This window comes from Glycine soja, chromosome 2, assembly GCF_004193775.1.
Source record: "Glycine soja cultivar W05 chromosome 2, ASM419377v2, whole genome shotgun sequence".
Taxonomy (NCBI): Eukaryota; Viridiplantae; Streptophyta; class Magnoliopsida; order Fabales; family Fabaceae; genus Glycine; species Glycine soja.
In genome coordinates this window covers 49,164,228-49,184,117 of record NC_041003.1, presented here as the reverse complement: position 1 = coordinate 49,184,117, position 19,890 = coordinate 49,164,228, and the positions used below count along the sequence as shown (strand labels likewise).

The window sequence follows — 19,890 nt, the reverse complement described above, 5'->3', positions numbered from 1 at the left end:
TATAAATTTCTAAGAATCTTTATCCAAAATAAGAATCAAAACCTTGAACCATTCTTGTACAAGTGTGAATGCTGGATTACGTGCAGCCACTCATCATGGCTTTATGCATGCAAATGTTGGGCGCGCCATGCCTATCTTAATCTCCCAATGGCTTAATTTCTTTTCTGGGCCATTTCGTTGCTATGTTATATCGTCAAATATGGCTTTTAACTTGTCGAATGTTGCCTTCTATCTTCCCTTTGACTTCTAAGTCTGAATTAAGCAGCAGTTAGCTGCAGAGTATTCTTTCTAGCTATAAAATATTGTTTTTACTTTTTACTTGGCTTTAATGTGACAACTTCTGTAGACTCAATTGCAGGGTTTAATTTTAAATTAATATCATAGTATTTTGCCGAAGACTTGCGTAGTTGTGTTAGTAATCAAACTATTAATCAAAGGAAAACAATTGGTTTTCACTTTCTAGTAGCTAACTAATTTTCCTTAAATATTAATTAAAAACCACCGCGTGTAGCAGATGTTGATTGCTCGTTTTACTACTACTGCGTCAAATGTACTCTATTTCAATTCAAGCACGGTCTTAATTAATTAGGACTTGTAAAAGCACAATAGGTTGAAGTTGAATTTTTCAACTTTCCTCCTTTAGGATTAAGTTTAGGTGTATCAATGTTGAATAATCAAAGTAATAAACGGCGTTATGTTTTAAGCATGACATGTAAGGAAATATGAAATCAAAGTTAAATAAGTAACATCTGAGTGTGATACATGTTGGACTGCTGAGCATGCCGTTGATTTTTTGAGTTTGTTGTTGATGAGCTTTACATTTTTGTTTTTTAAATGAAACAATATATAATAAATTAATAAGAAACATATATATAGAATTGCCCTCATAGAAATTATAATTAGTTAATATTAATTAGTAAATATAGTTTTTTTTTTTATTAATTTGTAGACAGTTACTTTTATTTACAGAATAAATTACACTATAGTCAATTTATTACATTCATATTAATGTTGGTTACCTGTTTTTTCCTTTTCTTTTCTGAACTGTAATAGGATTTTACACTTGAAAATTGACTAATTTAATTGATAGTATTACATTTGTTAACAATTTATACTATTTATCAAAATTATCTTAAAATCATTAGAACTTGTAATCTCACTCTTTTAACTTAATTATTTTTAGCTAGTTAATTAATGTGTTAGACATCTTTTTTAATTTTCTTAAGAAAAAATGAACTTAACTTATTAATTTATGACATTTATTGTAAAGTAATAAGGGTATATTGGTTAAAAAATAAATGATACAATAAAAAACTTTAAAAAAATCTTATGAAAAGGCATATTTTTAATATATATATATATATATATATATATATATATATATATATATATATTTTTTAAGGATGAAGGTAGTATATGGAGTACAAAACAACTCTAATCCATAGGAGTGTAAATGGTCTGGATTGTTATTTTTTAAGTAAATCTAATTAAACATAATTGGGTTGAATTAGATTAAATTTATCTTCTTCTTTTTTTAACTCAATCCAACTTTAATTAAATCGGATTGGATTGATTATTGGATTGAACCATTAAAAAATTCACCTTAAATCTTGCAAAAAAAAATTAAAAAATCATCAAACTAAAAAAATAATAAGCTATTTTGTTTGATAGAAAATGAAAAAAAAGACTATTCATATGATAAAAAATATTCATTAATAAAATTCAATAATTATAAACATAATATTATTTTACAACTCAAAATAATTAAGTTAATAATAATCACAAAATATAATCTGCGCTGGATTGAATTTGATTGAGTTTTGGTTGGATATAAATCTGTGACTCAATCTAGTTATAATTGAATTGAACCACTTGGTGATATTGCAAAACGTACATCATTGCATATTAATGTTGCTCTTGTATATTATTTTTTTTTATCAGACGTTTGCTCTTCAACTCATCAGTGAAGATGTTGTTTCAACTCATCCTTTTTATCCTCTAATTCAAAGCCAGAAGCTTCATACATTTGGGTTGGCAACTTCGCTTTCAACATTCTCTTTGAAAAGGCAATAGTTGCGCCGATTGACTTACAAAGAAAGAAGCCCAGGATGATCAACTATTAGTTTTAAATGTTTTTCCTTATGAACTTGAGTCTAAGTTGATCGCAAATGCCCTAGGTGTTGTTTTCTTCTCTAGGCACAACTAATATAACCTTTGTTGAATTTATTTTCTACTGCATAAAAAAAAAAAAAACACGACATGGTAGTCCCAATTAATTCAACACAATATTGTTTCTAGAATAACTAGGTTAAGGAACAAAAAAAAATCGCCATTCTATATATTCGTATTAAACTAAAATCTCAGTAAAAAAAAACAATTTTGAGTCATTTTTACATTTTCTCTTTCTCTCTTTTTGTCATTTCTTTTAAGTTAAAAGAAATAAAAGATGTGAAATAATTTTTATTTTGATTTCAAAGTTTTCATTTTGAACTTTAATTTTAAAGTCAATTTTAATAAATAAATAAATAAGAAAAGAAAAGAAAAGTTGAATTGAACGCATGCATACTAAGTTTTGTTAGGAAATTGCTTGACATAAAAAATAATATTTTGTTTGTAATGCTCGTCATATAGATATAAAATGAATGTGGAAGTCTTATTGAAAGATATATACATGCATCTATATATCCGAAGAGAGAGTTGAGTGGCTATCTACTATTATTGTAATGGATATCTTCTGGTTATCAAGTGATTATCATTTGACTCTATATCATTAAGTGGACCTCTATCTTTTTCTAAAAAAATAGGTCCACAAAATGTTTAAAAAATTGTTTGCCGACACCTAATAATTAACGACCTCCTCTTTTTTTATTCCTTAATCTTGGAGATAGAGATATTATGTAGAGTGTTTACTCAATGGCCACAAAACTCAAGAGTTGTCAAGACCTAAAACTTTGTCTATTTGTTGTTGTTTTTATCATTTTATCTTTTTTATATTCCTCAGTTGAATCAGTTCAGTGAGTTTTTTTTTTATATATATTTGGTTCGGCCCAGGGAGCTTGAGGCTAACACTTAGTTTTTAAGCTGATGGGCTAAATTTTGGGGCGAACTTACAATAAGCCCAGAGTTTTTATTGCACAAAAAAGAACTTAATACAAGCTGATTGAGATTACGTACTATGGGCCTTGGCACAGTCCAAGACCAATGTTATAAGTTATAGCCCCTGTCTCTATCTCTTTACAAAAAAAGTTACAAATAAATAAGCAAATCCTATTTTAGTTCTTTTTTGTGTATCAAAATTTTAAGAGAGGATATATAAAAGCCTTCAAAATAAAATATACTTATAAAAACAGTTAAGTCATTCTCATTTCAGCCAGATAAGTAAAAAATTAAAAAATTAAGAAATCCTATCTTATTTTATTTAATAGATTTTTTTAATCTTCATATTAATATGAAATATTTATTGATTTTATTACTGATTAATTTTTGTTGAATTTTTTATTAATCATCTTTGATGAAATTTTTCTCTTTCAACAACTAATTTTTATTTATAAAATTTAAACTCGAAACCTTATTTAAGGAAATAAAATGCAGTGGTACCAATGATTTTTTTGGTATTTAACGGAATTTTTAAAACTTAATCCTTAGTCCTTTGCTAAATGCTAAACAAACAATACCCGATCCAAAGAAAAAGAAACGAGCAATTAATTTCCTTCAAGAAATGTTCACTTTCCTTTCCTGAACTTCCCTCATTGGAAAAACCAAAATGTAAAGGACCATTTCTAATTCTAATTCTAATCCAAACAAAAGAAAAGACTAAACAAGAATCGTAATCTCATTTTTCCTTTTGCGTGAAGAATACATCCATAATCTCTTAACATATTTGTTAGTTTGAATATGTAAAAAAGCTGATAATTACAAAGTGGAAAAAAATGATGAGAACGTTAACAAAACGAAGGAGCAAATAATAATCTCGTAAAAAGCTGATAACAACGTAATAAATATATTATATTAAGTTGTTTTAGTTACTTAAATAGTATATTATCATATGATGTATCAAAGTTGAAAACATTTATTTTTAAAGGAATTAAAAAAAGCACCGCGTTTTTTTTTTGGTACATATGAAAAATAAAACAGCAGCTAGAAAACTAAGGAACACAATCTAGATAAAAGGGGCTTTTGAACTTAAATTTGTGTTGATTGGAAGATATCAATCAGAATACGCATTAATTAAGAGGTAAAGCTTTTGTTTGAATAAAAATTTTCATAAATGTTTATAAGAAAATAATATAAATTGAATTGTTTTTTAATAAGTTTAAATTAGTTTATATATTAATTAAAATATCTTTAAAAAGAAAATGAAAGATTTTTTATAAATTAATTTAATTTATTTTACTTTATTTTGAAAAATATTCTTTTATACATAAATAGTTCAACTTTTTGAAGAATAATTTCCATTACACCTAACGTCATCCATTCAATCACAAAATCACATGATTTCAAATTATCAAGGTACAGAGTAAGAAAATAAAAATATATCTACCCTAAGTAAGAAAAAACTTAAATTGATGAGATATTTTAATTTAATAAAAAGTAAATAATTTGAAATTTGCACTTTTTTACTTTACACATCTTACATCTTCTCCTTAAAAATATGAAAAAATAATATATGAAGGATATTTCACGACGTGTCACCCTTAGATGCACTATTTTTGTAATATTCTAGACGTTACATTCCAGGCAAACAGCAACAGGTAAAGGGGTTTAATGTGATTTTAATTGTAAAATGATGTTCCTATCCTTCACCATTTAAAGGGTAGTGGTAAGTTGGAGAGGGCTTTTAAGTCTTTTTGCAATTGATGCCAGCGTAGAGAGAGAAGATCAAATCCTCAATCTTCTTTCTCAATCCTCAACTACCTTTGAATTTCTCTCTCTTCTGCTCTCACTCTCACTCTCTCTCACTTGGGTACGTATGTTGTGTTCTTCATTTTCCAATTGCATGTTATCTCTCATTTCTCAATTCAATTTCTCCCCTTTCCCTCTTCCCCTTAATCTGTGAGGAAAAGGGAATTATGGGTTCTCTTTATTTCAGTTCAATTTTTCCTTTTAGTGTTAAAAATATTACCTTTATTATTATTATTATTATTGTGTGGAGATTGATTCATGTAATTTGTTGAAGGGTTGAAGATGAGAATTTGTGGAGCAGGTATGGTTTGATATTAGATTTCCTTTAATTTATTTGGTGGACTTATTTCCTGCATGTTTCTGCACCCAATTCTATTAACAATTCTTGGTCATGTGAGTTTGGTTTATTTTTATGTGATTCTGTGGCAATTCTCAATTTATGTAAAGCATTGGAGCAAGGAGGTTGCACATTAGGCCAGCTGTTTGCATGAGAAAATATGAATTTATTTATTGGCACAATCTTTGACCCAATACGGATATCCATCCATTTGTTGGAAATTGTATGAAAAAAGAATCTTATAATATATCATGTCTTCTTTTCTTCCCCCGAGTGCTAATAGTTAAACCATAAATCACTTCTATATTTCATAACAAAGACTTGTTTTTCTCTATCTATGTCTGATTACATGCATGCATGAAATAAAGAGTGTCAGCTAATTGTTTTATTTGAATAAAAAAAATAGTGGCATCTTTAAGTGTTAAATTAATGCTGAACAGTAGGCACAGTTGTATGTGAGTCTGCTGCAGCTTGTAAAGTTGTAGTCCATGTCTGGGGGAGAACTCATATACTATAAGAAAAATGTCCAAATTTTAGAGGGAGGAATATATTTGATTAGGACTAGAACATAAAGTGATGGGATGGGAGTTTAAGTTATTTTAAAACCTAATCATCTTTATAAGATTTAGGACATGTTTGGTTTGAGAAAATGTTTTCTGTATTCAATTTTTAAAGTGATGGGATGGGAGTTTAAGTTATTTTAAATCTTATCTTACATTTACTTTGTTTACTATTTTCCATGTTCAACAAATTATTTTCGTTGGTCCCTGCACAAATCCTTGACAATGGGAACAAAGTAAATATAAGATGATATTTTTGTAATTATACGCGAGAATTCAAAATGAAAACAGAGAATTATTATTTTATTAGTTCAAATGATCCTTCATCCATGTAAAACTTTTATCATTACCAATATACAAGTGCCATGTGGTATAGTAATAAAATGTAGCACCATATGGATGAGTGATTCAAAATTAATTTTTAAACTTCCGATTATCTGTTCAAATTTGTAACTTCAGATGCCTTGGCATCCTGATTTGGTGGCTCTTTTGTTTTGTTTTTTTCCATATACACAAGAGCATTTTGAAGTTGATTATTTCTTCTAGAAAAGGACTCTAATGTTAATCAAATGCTTAGCAGCAATCAGCAGCAGCTACACCACCACGTCCAATTCCCTTTTAGTGTTTGCTTCCTCTTCCCTCTCCAGTCCTGCAAAAACCAAGTTCCTGCCCTCACTTTCTAGATTTTCTGTCAAGCGTCCGTACTTCCTTTCCCAAACTTATCCGCGCATTGCTGTGAACAAGCCCTCCATGAACCTGTTGAACAGACTCGGGTTTGGCAGCGCAAGAGCAACAGAGAACATGGATTCATCCATTCCTCAGGGTCCAGATGATGACATACCAGCACCAGGCCAGCAGTTTGCCGAGTTTGGTGCTGGCTGTTTTTGGGGTGTTGAGTTGGCCTTCCAGAGGGTGCCTGGGGTGACCAAGACAGAGGTTGGCTACACCCAGGGGCTTGTGCATAATCCAACCTATGAGGATGTGTGTACAGGGACCACCAACCACTCAGAGGTTGTAAGGATTCAATATGATCCAAAAAATTGCAGCTATGAGACTCTGCTTGACATGTTCTGGTCTAGACATGATCCTACCACTCTGAATAGACAGGTATATATGAAGTATTTTGTTTGTGTTATTCACCATGTCATGTAAAAATGAGGTAGTCTGGTTTCTAATTGATATTTCTAGACTTTGCTGATCTGAATAATAGGACTGGACTTTGTGTATTGTCAACATAAATGATTTTTGTTACTTTTGGGGTTTCTGTACAATTGTTTAATGATGCATTACTTCTAGAGTTAAACATTTTGACAACACCTTTTTGATTCCATGATTGATTTCTCTATAGTAAATTAGTAATATTGGTTTTCTCTATGTAGCATGTATTTAACAGATGCATTTATGGTTTGATATCTAGTCATGTCTGTCTTGTAAATTCTGTTTTAATATGATCTTGTGTTGAATTTTGGGTCGCATCAAATTCCAGTGGTCTCTTGGTAATAGTTGTTTAGGCTGTTTTTACCCTTCTGTTTGCACATGGTGGGATGTTCATACGGGTGTAATGCAATAGATGGTTTGGATAAATTAAGTTGGATTAAAATGGATGGTTCAAAAATAAATCATTAGTTCATTTATGGTATGGTACAATTTTATTTAAAATCCAAACCATCCATGACTTTATATGATAAAAAAAAAATCCCAACCCATCCATTAATAATGTTTCATGGGTAAGATATCCAATCCATCCATTTAAAAATATATTATTTTTTCCCCTCTTTTACGTGTCAAAAAAATTCTCTCCTTAAGACTTCTCTTCTTATGAGCACCGTTTTCAAAAGAACCTGCAATGAGCCCCAGCTCCTATGATTATCATTGATCCAATATCTTAACATCGATGGATCGTCTCCTTTCTTTGTACATTTTGTAATCCCATTTATCAGTTGCATTTAGGAGTTCATTGCAATGATGGTTTTGCTTTAATTTCATTGTGGTAATGTACTAGTTCCAACTCTTATGTTGGACTTCAGTTATGTATGGCTCTCCAGAATGACTTGTGAGTTGTGAGCATCCAAAACTACGTTTTCATATGGAATAATCCATTTCAGTATTTCCTTCACTACATTTTTGTCTTGTCCCTTGTTTCTTTTGTTCTCCCCTTTCAATATGCATACTTAATACTTTTGTTTCTTGAATTCACTCTTCCATCCAAATCCATGCACACACGAACTTTTGAAAATATGGTGACTGGTTATGATATGCAGCAGCAGCACATACATGGATTGTACATTCTACCACTTAAGCGCTTAGATACTGTTTGATCTTGTTGTGTGGCAGGGGAATGATGTGGGAACACAGTACAGATCTGGAATATACTACTACACGCCGGAACAAGAGAAGGCGGCCAAGGAGTCGTTGGAACAACAGCAGAAGCAGTTGAACAGGAAGATTGTCACTGAGATCCTTCCTGCCAAAAAGTTCTACAGGGCAGAGGAGTACCATCAACAGTACCTTGAGAAGGGTGGCCGATTTGGTTTCAAGCAATCTGCTTCTAAAGGCTGCAATGATCCAATCCGGTGCTACGGTTAATTGTCATAAGTGAATTGCCATCAAAGATCAATGTGACCGGTTCTTTAGACGTTGAAATTCCATAGTTTTGTTAGTAAGTATTTGTTAATATATCAACAAAGCTTGTGCACATTGTATTTGAGGTTGAAGATGGACATAGCCATATATTCAGTTGTAGAGTTGTATATTGTCTTTGATATATAATATGACTTTGCTTTGAAATATTATCTCCATGACTTTTACTTAGTGTTTCGTTGGTGAGGAATAGAAGGAGAGGGGAAGATAAGGATTTTTCATTTTTATAAACTGTTTGATCCAAAATTTTATTTGACCATTTCAAATAATTATCTCACCTATCCTTTTGAACTATACATCAGGTGTCTTTCTTTTCTACTGTAATATCTCTTTTATCCATTAAATCTGTTTCTTTTCTTTTAAAAGAAACTGATAGCATTGTCAATCTCATTAAGTTCCCATGTATAAATTTATATCTTGATTGGTAGCTCCACATTTTTTTCCGAATTGGGGTTGAGGGGTTAACAACTGAGAGTATTGTTTAGTTAGAGATTAATTTCTTCAAGTTATAGAAATTATTGAAGTATCAAAGGAACAGTGACAAAAGAAAGGAAAATGTTCATTGTGGAGGGAGGTTAGGGAACTGTCAATAAAAAATTAAAAATTTATCAAATACTGTACGAAATTTGTCTTTTTCTTTTCGTTAGTGGGCTTTCCACTGTTGGAAACGGAGAGGGTAGGTATTAAAATTGGCTTACAAATTACAAATTAATAGAAAAGAAAGACAATGTGTTTTCAGAATTTGCACATCTTGGTAGTTTGTATCAATTAAGGATTAGTAGTTAGCCTCCCTAAAAGAAGGGTTTGCTAGTTATAATAGGATAGAATAAAATAACTATCTTATTTAATTGTAATTAATTGTTTGATGTATTGGTAGGATATAATTATGTTATCTTTTTGTTTAAGTTATCCTGTTAATTTAGCGTTTTTTTTTAATCTTTTGAAAGAAACTGAGTTTGAAAATAACATGACATCATAATACGTGTCCTAGTATAAAAGATAATATGTAGTATATAATACATAATATATAACAATACTATATAAAATATATAAACTTTAACATAAAATTAAAGTTTATTATAAAAAGTTTAAAAATATTATAATTTTTTTTAAATATGTATATATATATATATATATATACACACATATATATATAATTCTGATAATAAAAATCTATAATTATAAAAATTTGCATGATAGTGTAAAATATTTTTTAGTTAATTATTACTTTCATCTCTTTATATAAGACTCTTGAAAATTTTATTTGTCTCTTTTATAAGATGTCTTTTAAATTGTCTTTGCATTATTTTTTTTATCAAAATATTCTTAATTTTTTTTCAATTTTTGTACTTAATAAAAACAAATGGTACAAAGTAATAAGAAAAAATCATTTTTTTCTCTTGCGAGAATTGAAAAAGATGACTATACGATATTAATTAATTAAATAGAAATTAAGTGAAAAGAATAAAATTAGGTATTTTGACAATTCTAAGATTAATTTTAAAGAAATAATACAAAGTATTAATAAATTTAAAATTACTAATTAATTCAATTAACCAAGTTATCTGATGATTGTGAATTAGTTAAACGAATTTTATATTAGGTACAAAAGTAGTAGTTAATTGCTTAATTTGCTTTAAAAGTTGGAACTGGTAATTGTTAATATGGTCACAGAATTAGAAGGTGGGAAACAAAACAAAAGGAAAAAGTAGTTGGAAACAAAACTGGTAATGTAATTGTTAATGGCATAATGAACTAAATGGTGGTTTAGGGCTAGCTAACTTTGGTGAAACAATCATAGTTTTTCTTCGCCGGGAAACCAAAACATTAAACGAGAGAGTGTCGGCCAGAAGAGGAGAACCCAAAGTTGCCGGTGGTTCTTGAAATACAACGATGAAATCCATATCCTGATAGTGATTGTGAGCTTCCCACTTTGCGTTCGTGAGTGCCATACATGTTTTTGTTTTTCATTACTAAAGGATTAAGATGAATCTGAAAGTTCGGCCACATTAATTTTTCCACATCCAATTAGACATTAGTACTAATTATATTTTCTGTTATGCATAACTTCTATCATATTATTTTCAGAACTTTGTAAAAGGTGGTACCAAAAAAACAAAGAAGCTTTGTAAAAGATAAGTTGTTAATTGCCAACGTAGCCTTTTCTGGTCGGAATTTGATGATCATGTACAAATTGCAATATTCATATTCATTTGGGTAATATTTTTAGTGAGCGAAATCAATTTTACAGGAGAAAAGATTGATTTTAGAAGCGATAATTTTTTTAAACCTTTTGTTATTTAATAAATACTTTCAGTTCACAAAAAATGTTTGAGATAATTAATGAATAATTTAATTTTTTTTAATTATGTCTCTAGAAGTTTAATTTCGACTGTATATATGAAAATATTTTCTAGAAGAAAAATAAACATACTTTAACCATTTTTTTGCTGAAAAAAATTGTAACTATCGGTAATTATCTTTTCTTTTAGAATTATATTATTCATATTAACAACTTTTAAAATACTTAATTTTCTATAATACTTTTTTTTTTCTTTCACATTCATTTTTACCATATGTTTTCCCCCCATTTTTGTTCCTTATATTTTTAAATTATATATATATAATCTCTCTTTCTAACGAAAAGAATATTTCATCATTGCACCTGACATGTACATAGTCTATTATTTTATCAATGCTGATTATGGACATGAAGTCCCCACTGAACGTGGGCTCTTGTCATTTCCAATTTTCCATGCATATGTAGACAACATATGTGAATCGTGATCCTGCATCAACTGGTATTTTTCACATTCTATATATTTATAATACTATAATCTAATAATAGAAAAAAATGTCTATATTGTTCCATAAAGCAACAATAACCTTAAAAGTTTATGTAGCAAAGCACTTGAACTATTTTATGTTTACATCAATTAATTTTATTGTTCAAAACAACTACTCAGGTTATGTACACACAAAAAAACTATTCATGTTAATTAAAGATAAAGAGAATACTTTAATTAATAAGTTTATGATTGTGTGATAAACATATCAAAGAATATTAGTCGTGAGGGGAAAGAAAAAGATGTTTGACATGTCTTTTTTTTAATCATGTAATTAGTATGAAATGTCATGTTTAGTTAATAATTAATCTTCGTCATCACAAAATATGATTGTCTATTTTTATTAGAATTCTCTTTTCTCTTTTACATTTTTTTCATTTACAGTACTTAAATCCAGAACCTAAGATCAAATTTAATATCACTCATATCAATATTTTTTCCATCTTAACCTCTCTTATTTCACTCACATATTTATATAAATAAATGAAAGATAATAATGGGAATAAAAAAACTCCATTTTATAAATATTTGCAATTACACTCACTATCTTCTTAAGATCAAACCTTGGACAAAGAAAAGTAATCTCGATTTAAAGGGAGTAAATATTCATTAAAGGAAATTTACTGTTAATTTCATATATTTATTTAAATGAATCAAACTAAACCAAACAACAAAATAAACATTTAGAAAACAATAAGATTAACAGAAAGTAATAAATTATATGCATTTTAAAATCTATTCAACAAACATTTTCTGAGGTAGTCCAACCTCATAATTTAGAACGAAAATTACACACCCAGTCACCTACTACAAATAGAAAAGTCGAAAATAAAATGGTTAAGAACAACGTATAAATTAAATTAAATTTGGACCCATGATGGTAATGGCCCACGTGAGCGACGAGCCAAGTAGAAGTGTAGAAACTCACAGATTCTGTGAATGTATCTTTTTTTTTTTTTTTTTTTTTCTGCACATGTATTGGGTTGGCACTTAGGCTTTGCATGCATTGATGGTATGAAATTGGAAAACATCTTCTCCTTCTACCTTGGAAAATAATCAAAAGATTTTTTATCCAATTGGTTGTATTTTTCCCCTAATTTACTTAGCATTACTTGAATTAAAAGTTAAAACCCTTCTCATAATAGCTTACGATCGAATGATGGTTAAAAAGAAAAAAGAAACCTAACAAGGGCAATGAAAATTAAAATCAAGTTAGGATGCGCAGCCATTAACCTATATATCCGTTGTTTAATTTAAGATTTTAATAAGCTATCAAGATCTAATTCTACATTGAAGTCATACCAAAAAATAAAAGTTATCACTTATTATGCCACTTTATAGAGGGGGTTGGCTCATTAAAATAATAAGTAGTATTAATTTCCAAGACCATGTGAGTTTGTAATTTAATATGGAGAGCACGTTTTGTATTTATCGACGTGACAGCCCTTTGTTTTGCCACGTGGAGTTTCCCTCGGATGCCCTTTTTGTAGGGTGAATAGAGTAGATAGTGAAGTGTGCAAGCAACAAATAGATCAGACACTGAAGGCACTTACTTTCCTAATTTTTTAATGAAATAAAAATAAAAATAAACATATGCATTTGGTTTGAGCTCATCACAGGCATGGAAAATTCTACCCTTTTCTTTTCTGGAAGCTTGAACAATTACTATCACTGAACCCTTATCTAGTTTCTGAATTTCACTTGCAATGTGACTTTATTAATACTATCTGAAACATATAAAATAAAATTAAAACAATCTTTTTTAATTCGTTACTATGTCTATCTCTCCTAGTTTATATAACAAACAAACAAATAGGCATTGTATACTTTATTTTTTATCTCAATTATAATAAAAAATGTAAACATATTTTCTAATATATTAATTGTTATTTTTTTTATACTTTTAACTTATGCTAAAAAAATATGTAAATGGTAAAGTTTGTTTACAAAGACGTGTTTAATAATTATGTACGATAATATAAAATAATTTTTTATATTATCAATTAATTAGAAATTACCATTAAATATTAATAGAATTTTTAAGGTGATTATTATAAAAACTATTATAATAAACTTCTCATATATTGTAGTGTTAGTATTTCAATTTTCAGACTTGCAGGAAAAAATGAAAAAAAAACAGGAATTTTTGTTTCAATTTTGGATTTCTAATAGTTCTTGCTTTTAATTTCATTGATTCCCAGTAATATGTTTAATTTTTTCGGATTTGGCCAATGGCCATAACTGACGATGACATAAATGTTTGATTGCTTCATTAATTATATACTCATTGTCCATGAGAATAACAGTAAATCGAATCTCTATGATATGAAATAAATTAAAATAAATGAACAAATCCACCCAATTTTTTTAAAGTGATACGAACTTGTAATTTTAAAATTGCAATGTTTGGATTATTCCCAAGTAAATAATATATATTTCAATTCGACTACGTGAGCAATAAGTAAATTTGGGTTTAGCTATTACTTTTTTCGTTGATTGATAACGTTGAATCGCTTTTCATCATCATTTTATACAACCAGTTAATTTAAGGATTTCTAATGAAAATATAAGTATTATTTAGTTATATTCAATTTTTACCATTTAAGTCTATATGTTTATCTTATAGTAGTAACTAATATTTTAGCAGGTGCATTGTATACAATAAAATATTTATTTTATATTACAAAAAATTACAGTAAATAAATACTTACAATTATATAATTTATTTATAAATAAAATTTATAAAAAATATTTCAAATATATAATTTATATTTAAATTTATGATAAATAATTTGTAGTCATACGATATTATTTTTTATTACTAATAATTTATTTTTCAAGAAAATTAAAATTAAAAATATTAAAAAATGATAAATTGAAAGAGAAAAGAGGTTAAAATTATTAACTAAAATTTGCTCTCTTTGAAGAAAAAGGATTGGGTTTCTTCAATTCTATACATAATAATTGGCAATTAACAATTGACAAAAAGATAAAAAAAAGTAAAATTAGCAAATTATCCAAAGAAAGCGGCAAAACCAAGTTTTTATGCAGTGATTAATTTAGATAATACTCCATATATATCTGGTTCTCTCTATTCTGAAAAAAAAAATGATTTTCTCTATATTATGTTATGAATATTTCTAACTTAAATGAAGTTATCTCTATTAAAAAATGCTTGTGGTCTTAAAAAAAATTCCTTTTTTTCTTCTTCTTCGTAATGACATGCCTTCTGAAACAGCTTTAACAAAATGCATTTTTTTTATCGGTAATTTAGAATATAATCAGACGAGGAAATGATAATGTTTAAGGAGATGGGAAATGTAAAGAAGGGATTCATAATTTAATAGTAGTATTTTTTTTTTTACATACCACAAATATCCTTTTTGATTTCTTTATTTCTCCACAAAAAGCAGTCTCAGCCTTAGTCCTACCACGTAGGGTTCAGAATTTGATATCTTAATTTTTAATGTCTGTTTAGAAAATAAAATTGGAAAAGATTTTTGTTTTGTCTTTAATTTTATTGGATTGTAAATTAAGTTTTATTTTGAAAGTTGAAACTCGAACTAAAATAAAATTCATTCAAAATTACTTCTACAAAATAAAATTCATTCAAAGTTAAATTTTTAAATTTTGATCTTAGCTAAAAGTGATTGTTATTTTTAAGAGGGTGTGAATTCTAAATCTTATAATTATGTTTGAAAGTAATAGAAATTAAAATTTTCAAAATTAATAAAAATTGATTTAAAATGTAAATTTTTTGGAATAATTATATTTAATTATTTAAATTAATTATTATTTTAACGTCATTATCTTTAAAATAAATCGTAATAAATAATAAATAAAATAAAATCTAAAAGAAACCCCCCACCATCCATTGATCATTTAAATCAGAACGTCTCTTCCACCAGCAGCCTTAACAAACATAGTAGCTTATAAATAAAGTAGGGCCAAACGACATCGTATAACATTTCCCCGCGCGTGGAATCATGATAACAGATACGTTGACCGTATTCACATACGGCAAGACGTACACCTCTTTGCGTATGTGTATTTGTATTTGTATTGTCACTGTGTTCGTCCTTTTCTCAGCAAAATCTCTGAAACAGTGAAACTCTCTTCCTCTCTCTTCTGTACTTTCCTCGTGTTCTCTCTCTCACACTTCACGAACTCCATCACTCCAGCAACACGCAGATTCTATATCTCTCTCTCTCTCACACACACTGTTTGCATCTTATCTTTTTGGGCCATTCATTCTCGCAAGTAACACTCTTCTTTGTTTGACTAATGGCCGAGACTCGCCGGCGACGATGAAGTATTCCGGCAAGGGGAGTTTACCGGCGGGCATTGCTTCGAGGAGCGTGAACAACAACCCTTCGCCGGACTCAGATCTTGAACCGGCGAAGCCCTTTCAGAGGTGGAAACCGAGAACTCCGGGGACACGGTTGAGGAGACACGGTGGCAAACGGAGCAGACCCGAAACCCCTCTTTTGAAGTGGAAGATCCATGACGATCCACTCGAAGACGACCGGAAGTCTTCCGTCGCGGGGTCCCGTCGGAGAACGTGCCGGAGCGCCAAGAAGCAAGCCGAAGTCGCCGTGTCGGCGAGGAGACTCGCCGCCGGGCTGTGGAGGTTGCATCTGCCGGAAACAGCCGCCAATGATGACCGGAAGGGGTTGGAACATAAGGTAACTTGGGCTACTCTTCTTACACTCTGGGTTTGGGCCTAACTCAGTCGCAAAAACTACTTTTTTCTGCGAGGATTTTTCCTCTGCTTATATACACTGTTTTCTCCATGACACTGGTCAATGTAGGATCTAAAACGTTTACCCTTTTGCTTTTTTTTTTTTTTCTTTTTCTTTCTGTTGTTTTCTGTTGTTTGAGATCCCTAGTTTTTCTTCGTTCCCGTGTGAGTGTTGTTGCATCTTGCACGTGTTTGTTGTTTCTGATTTAAATGTGATTTTGCAGCTATATGCTACTAGGTTACTTCATCTACTGTATTGTAGGCCACCCCTCATGTAGAAAAAAGAATTAATTGTTTATTGTTGGGGTTTATTTATTTTTATATGGTGACGATGATTTTTTGTTGCTTGATTTTAAATCGTGGGTTTTCAGATTCTATCCTTGGTTCCTTGCCATTATTGTGCACTTTCCTGTTTTGGTGTTGAGAGTTAGGGATTAGGCTTTCTATGAAGGCTAAAACAACTGTCTTTTGAAGATTCAAATGCTTTTTTTTTAGTTTGCTCGCGAGTGATGTAGTTCTAGTGGAGGACTAATTATTAGTCTTTGTAATGATTGGAGAAATGAGTTGAGTAGGGTTTGTCTACGTAAATAGTTATCGTTATGTTGAAGATTTCTTCCCTAAATGCAAACTTGTGTTCAGAGAAAGGAAGAATTAGTTGCTTCCATTCGTGCTTTCATTAAATCTTATCCATCCAGACTGCTTTAAATATTGTCTTGTTTGGTAGAATGTCAAACAAACTTGCTGTGTTAATAATATTGGCTTATATGAAGTCATATTCTTTTGTGCTTTTTTGAAAGTAAGTTGGGACTTTAGTTGGGTCTTCCTTTTATATGAGATTCTGTTATTTGTTATCTGTACATTCCAGTTGAATTAGAGAATTGATTATCTTACATGCACTTTATTATTGTCGTCATTTGTAGATCAATGTAGATGGTTTACAATATTAATTTCATAGGTTTCCATTTCTCATTACTGATTACTGATTAATGTCACTTATCTGCAGCATGGAATTGGTCACGCAGGGCTCCAGTTCCTTGGTCATCCTAATGGCATGACCCATGGTTCTGATATGAAGAAGAATCCATCTCAAAGTCCCCGTTCCATATTTGGAACAAAGAATGGTCACTTCTGTGAGGTATGATTTTTTTTCTTATTACTTCAATATCAATATACCATTAGAAGTTTTACAGCTCTTCGGTATTGTAATTGAAGATTATTGAGTGAATGTCATATACAAGCAAATAACTCAAGTTAAAACTGCAGCCTGTACTGCACAATGATCCCAATATCCCATTGCTCAGTCATGCAATTACCTGTTTTAATCATCTTTGTGAAAATGACATTAATCATCTAATCATTAAGTTATAGATAGTAATGCGTTGTTTATGATTTCATATTGTGGAAATTTTTTAGTAATATTTCAAAGGCCTGCATGTGCAAACACACATGCATATTATGGGTTGATATCATGCTCCATAGGATGCCCAGATTGAACTTTGTAACAAATAAATAGAAATGTTATAGAAAAACGGATTATTGGACAGCACCTTGGGAATTGACAAATAATGCTGATTGTTATGTTGACCCATGCTATGCATAACAGTATAGATCTGTATAGAAATGGGTTGGACTACATTTTTCATGCAAACCAACTTGGTGAAATTAGCTTTTACAATGTCTGTATGAGCAAAGAGTTATGCTTCTACTCACTAAACGTGAAAGAGCAAATGATTAAAGTGCTAATTTCTAACCTACTTCATGCTATTCAGCCTGAATGTTTCCAGTTTTCCAACAATGAAATGGAGGGTGCAACAAAATGGGATCCTTTATGTTCAAAAACTGCAGATGAAGCTCAGCATATTTACAGCCACATGAAACATGTTGACCAAAAGGCGAGTGCTGTATCTGTTATATCTGCTCTCGGAGCTGAACTTGAGCAGGCTCGAACACGAATTCAGGAACTTGAGACTGAACACCACTCCTCCAAAAAGAAGCTTGAGCATTTCCTGAAGAAAGTCAGTGAGGAAAGGGCCCAATGGAAAAGCAAAGAGCATGAGAAAATCCGTGCATACATTGATGACATTAAAGCAGAGTTAAATCAAGAAAGGAAAAATCGCCAGAGGATTGAAATTGTCAATTCGAGGTTGGTTAATGAGTTAGCAGATGTCAAACTCTCTGCAAAGCGCTACATGCTGGATTATGAGAAGGAAAGGAAGGCCAGAGAATTGATCGAGGAAGTGTGTGATGAGCTTGCCAAGGAAATTGGAGAAGACAAGGCTGAAGTTGAAGCATTGAAGAGGGAATCTATGAAATTCAGGGAAGAAGTGGAAGAGGAGAGGAAGATGTTACAGATGGCAGAAGTATGGCGTGAAGAACGAGTTCAAATGAAATTGATAGATGCAAAAGTTGCTCTTGAAGAGAAGTATTCACAGATGAATAAACTTGTTGCAGAGTTGGAAAGTTTTATCAGGTCAAAAAGTGCAGAGCCAAACACAATGGAGATGAAAGAGGCACAGTCACTTCAACAGGCTGCTGCTGCAATGAACATTCAAGACATTAAGGGATTTTCATATGAACCCCCTAACTCTGATGACATTTTTGCCATTTTTGAAGATGCAAATTTTGGGGAAGCAAATGAGAGGGAGATTGAACCATGTGTTTCTCATAGTCCTGCTAGTCTTGCCTCAAATATTCACATGGTGAGTCCTGAAGCCAATGCAATAAGTAAAGGTGGCATTCAGAGGCATTCTGATGTATTTTTGGATGATAATGGGGATATAGAAGGAGATGAAAGCGGATGGGAAACTGTGAGCCATGTCGAGGATCAAGGCTCGAGTTATTCACCAGAAGGGAGTACCCGATCTTTGAACAGGAATCATCGAGAGAGTAACGTTTCAGGGAGAAGTGTACTTGAATGGGAAGAAACTGCAGGTGAGGAGACACCAATAACTGAAATAAGTGAAGTGTGCTCTATACCAACTAAGCAAGCAAAGAAGGTATCATCCATAACCAGGCTTTGGAGGTCAACATACCCAAACAATGGGGATAATTACAAGATAATCTCTGTGGAGGGAATGAATGGGAGACTTTCAAATGGAATGTTATCTAATGGTGGCATCATGTCTCCTGATCATGGATCAGGTAAAGGTGGGCTGAGTCCCCAAGACCTTCTATACCAGTTGAGTCCCGAATCAGGAAGTCCTCATGCACATCGAGGCATGAAGGGATGCATTCCTCGCACTGTGCAGAAGAATAGTTTGAAAGCCAGACTTATGGAGGCGAGAATGGAAAGCCAGAAGGTTCAGTTGCGCCATGTTCTTAAACAGAAGATTTAGTTTTGGGCATAGGCATGCACAGATTTCCAACCTGTATAATTGATAAATGATTGACGAAAAGCAGTTCATTTTGGATTGTGAGGGTACAAATATGCTGTTTTATGGAAAATCTGCTCGGAGGGATGAGGGGTCATTAATAGATGCACATTTTCTGCCTCATACTAGTTTTTATTTCAGTTCTTCATTAGCATTCATATTAAGCTTTAAAAGCAGATAATCTTCTCATTCCCTTGTGCCAAATACCTCAAAACCTAGGATTTCTTGGGAAATAGCTCGCTTTGTAATATGTGATTACAGGTCCTACTTCATTGGGTAGGGTCTTGAGAAAATTATGAGAAGCATGTAGCATGTGTTGTACTTGTATCAATTATACCCAGAGGACAACTGTGGAGGGAAAAAAGATCGTCATATAATATAATATAGATTATAGCATTATCTACTCCAAATTTTGATTTTATCATTGTGTATGTCGCTTAGGATTTGTTGTAGATTGTATTTTAGGTGGCAAGGATGATAGTTAGTGTTGTCA

The 19,890-nt window shown here is 30.9% G+C and overlaps 2 protein-coding genes across 5 annotated transcripts; both read left to right on the top strand.

Annotated features, from left to right (window-relative positions):
• Positions 1-4,835: 4,835 nt before the first annotated feature.
• Positions 4,836-8,606, top strand: LOC114402248 (peptide methionine sulfoxide reductase-like). Of its 4 annotated transcripts, XM_028364762.1 has the most exons (4): positions 4,836-4,963; positions 5,177-5,203; positions 6,380-6,906; positions 8,134-8,586. In XM_028364762.1, the coding sequence occupies exons 2-4, from the start codon at positions 5,185-5,187 to the stop codon at positions 8,383-8,385; spliced, it is 798 nt and encodes a 265-aa protein (XP_028220563.1). In that variant the 5' UTR covers positions 4,836-4,963; positions 5,177-5,184; the 3' UTR covers positions 8,386-8,586. The 4 variants fall into 4 exon arrangements, with proteins under 4 accessions (XP_028220563.1, XP_028220578.1, XP_028220571.1 ...); XM_028364777.1 differs by lacking the exon at positions 5,177-5,203 and having other exon boundaries at positions 4,865-4,963; positions 8,134-8,606; XM_028364770.1 differs by lacking the exon at positions 4,836-4,963 and having other exon boundaries at positions 5,181-5,295; positions 8,134-8,606.
• A 6,739-nt stretch (positions 8,607-15,345) lies between these two features.
• On the top strand, positions 15,346-19,807 carry LOC114402240 (uncharacterized protein At5g41620-like). The gene is made up of 3 exons (XM_028364744.1): positions 15,346-15,970; positions 17,030-17,161; positions 17,796-19,807. Exons 1-3 carry the CDS (start codon positions 15,593-15,595, stop codon positions 19,359-19,361), a joined length of 2,076 nt encoding a protein of 691 aa, XP_028220545.1. The 5' UTR covers positions 15,346-15,592; the 3' UTR covers positions 19,362-19,807.
• The last annotated feature ends 83 nt before the right edge of the window (positions 19,808-19,890 follow it).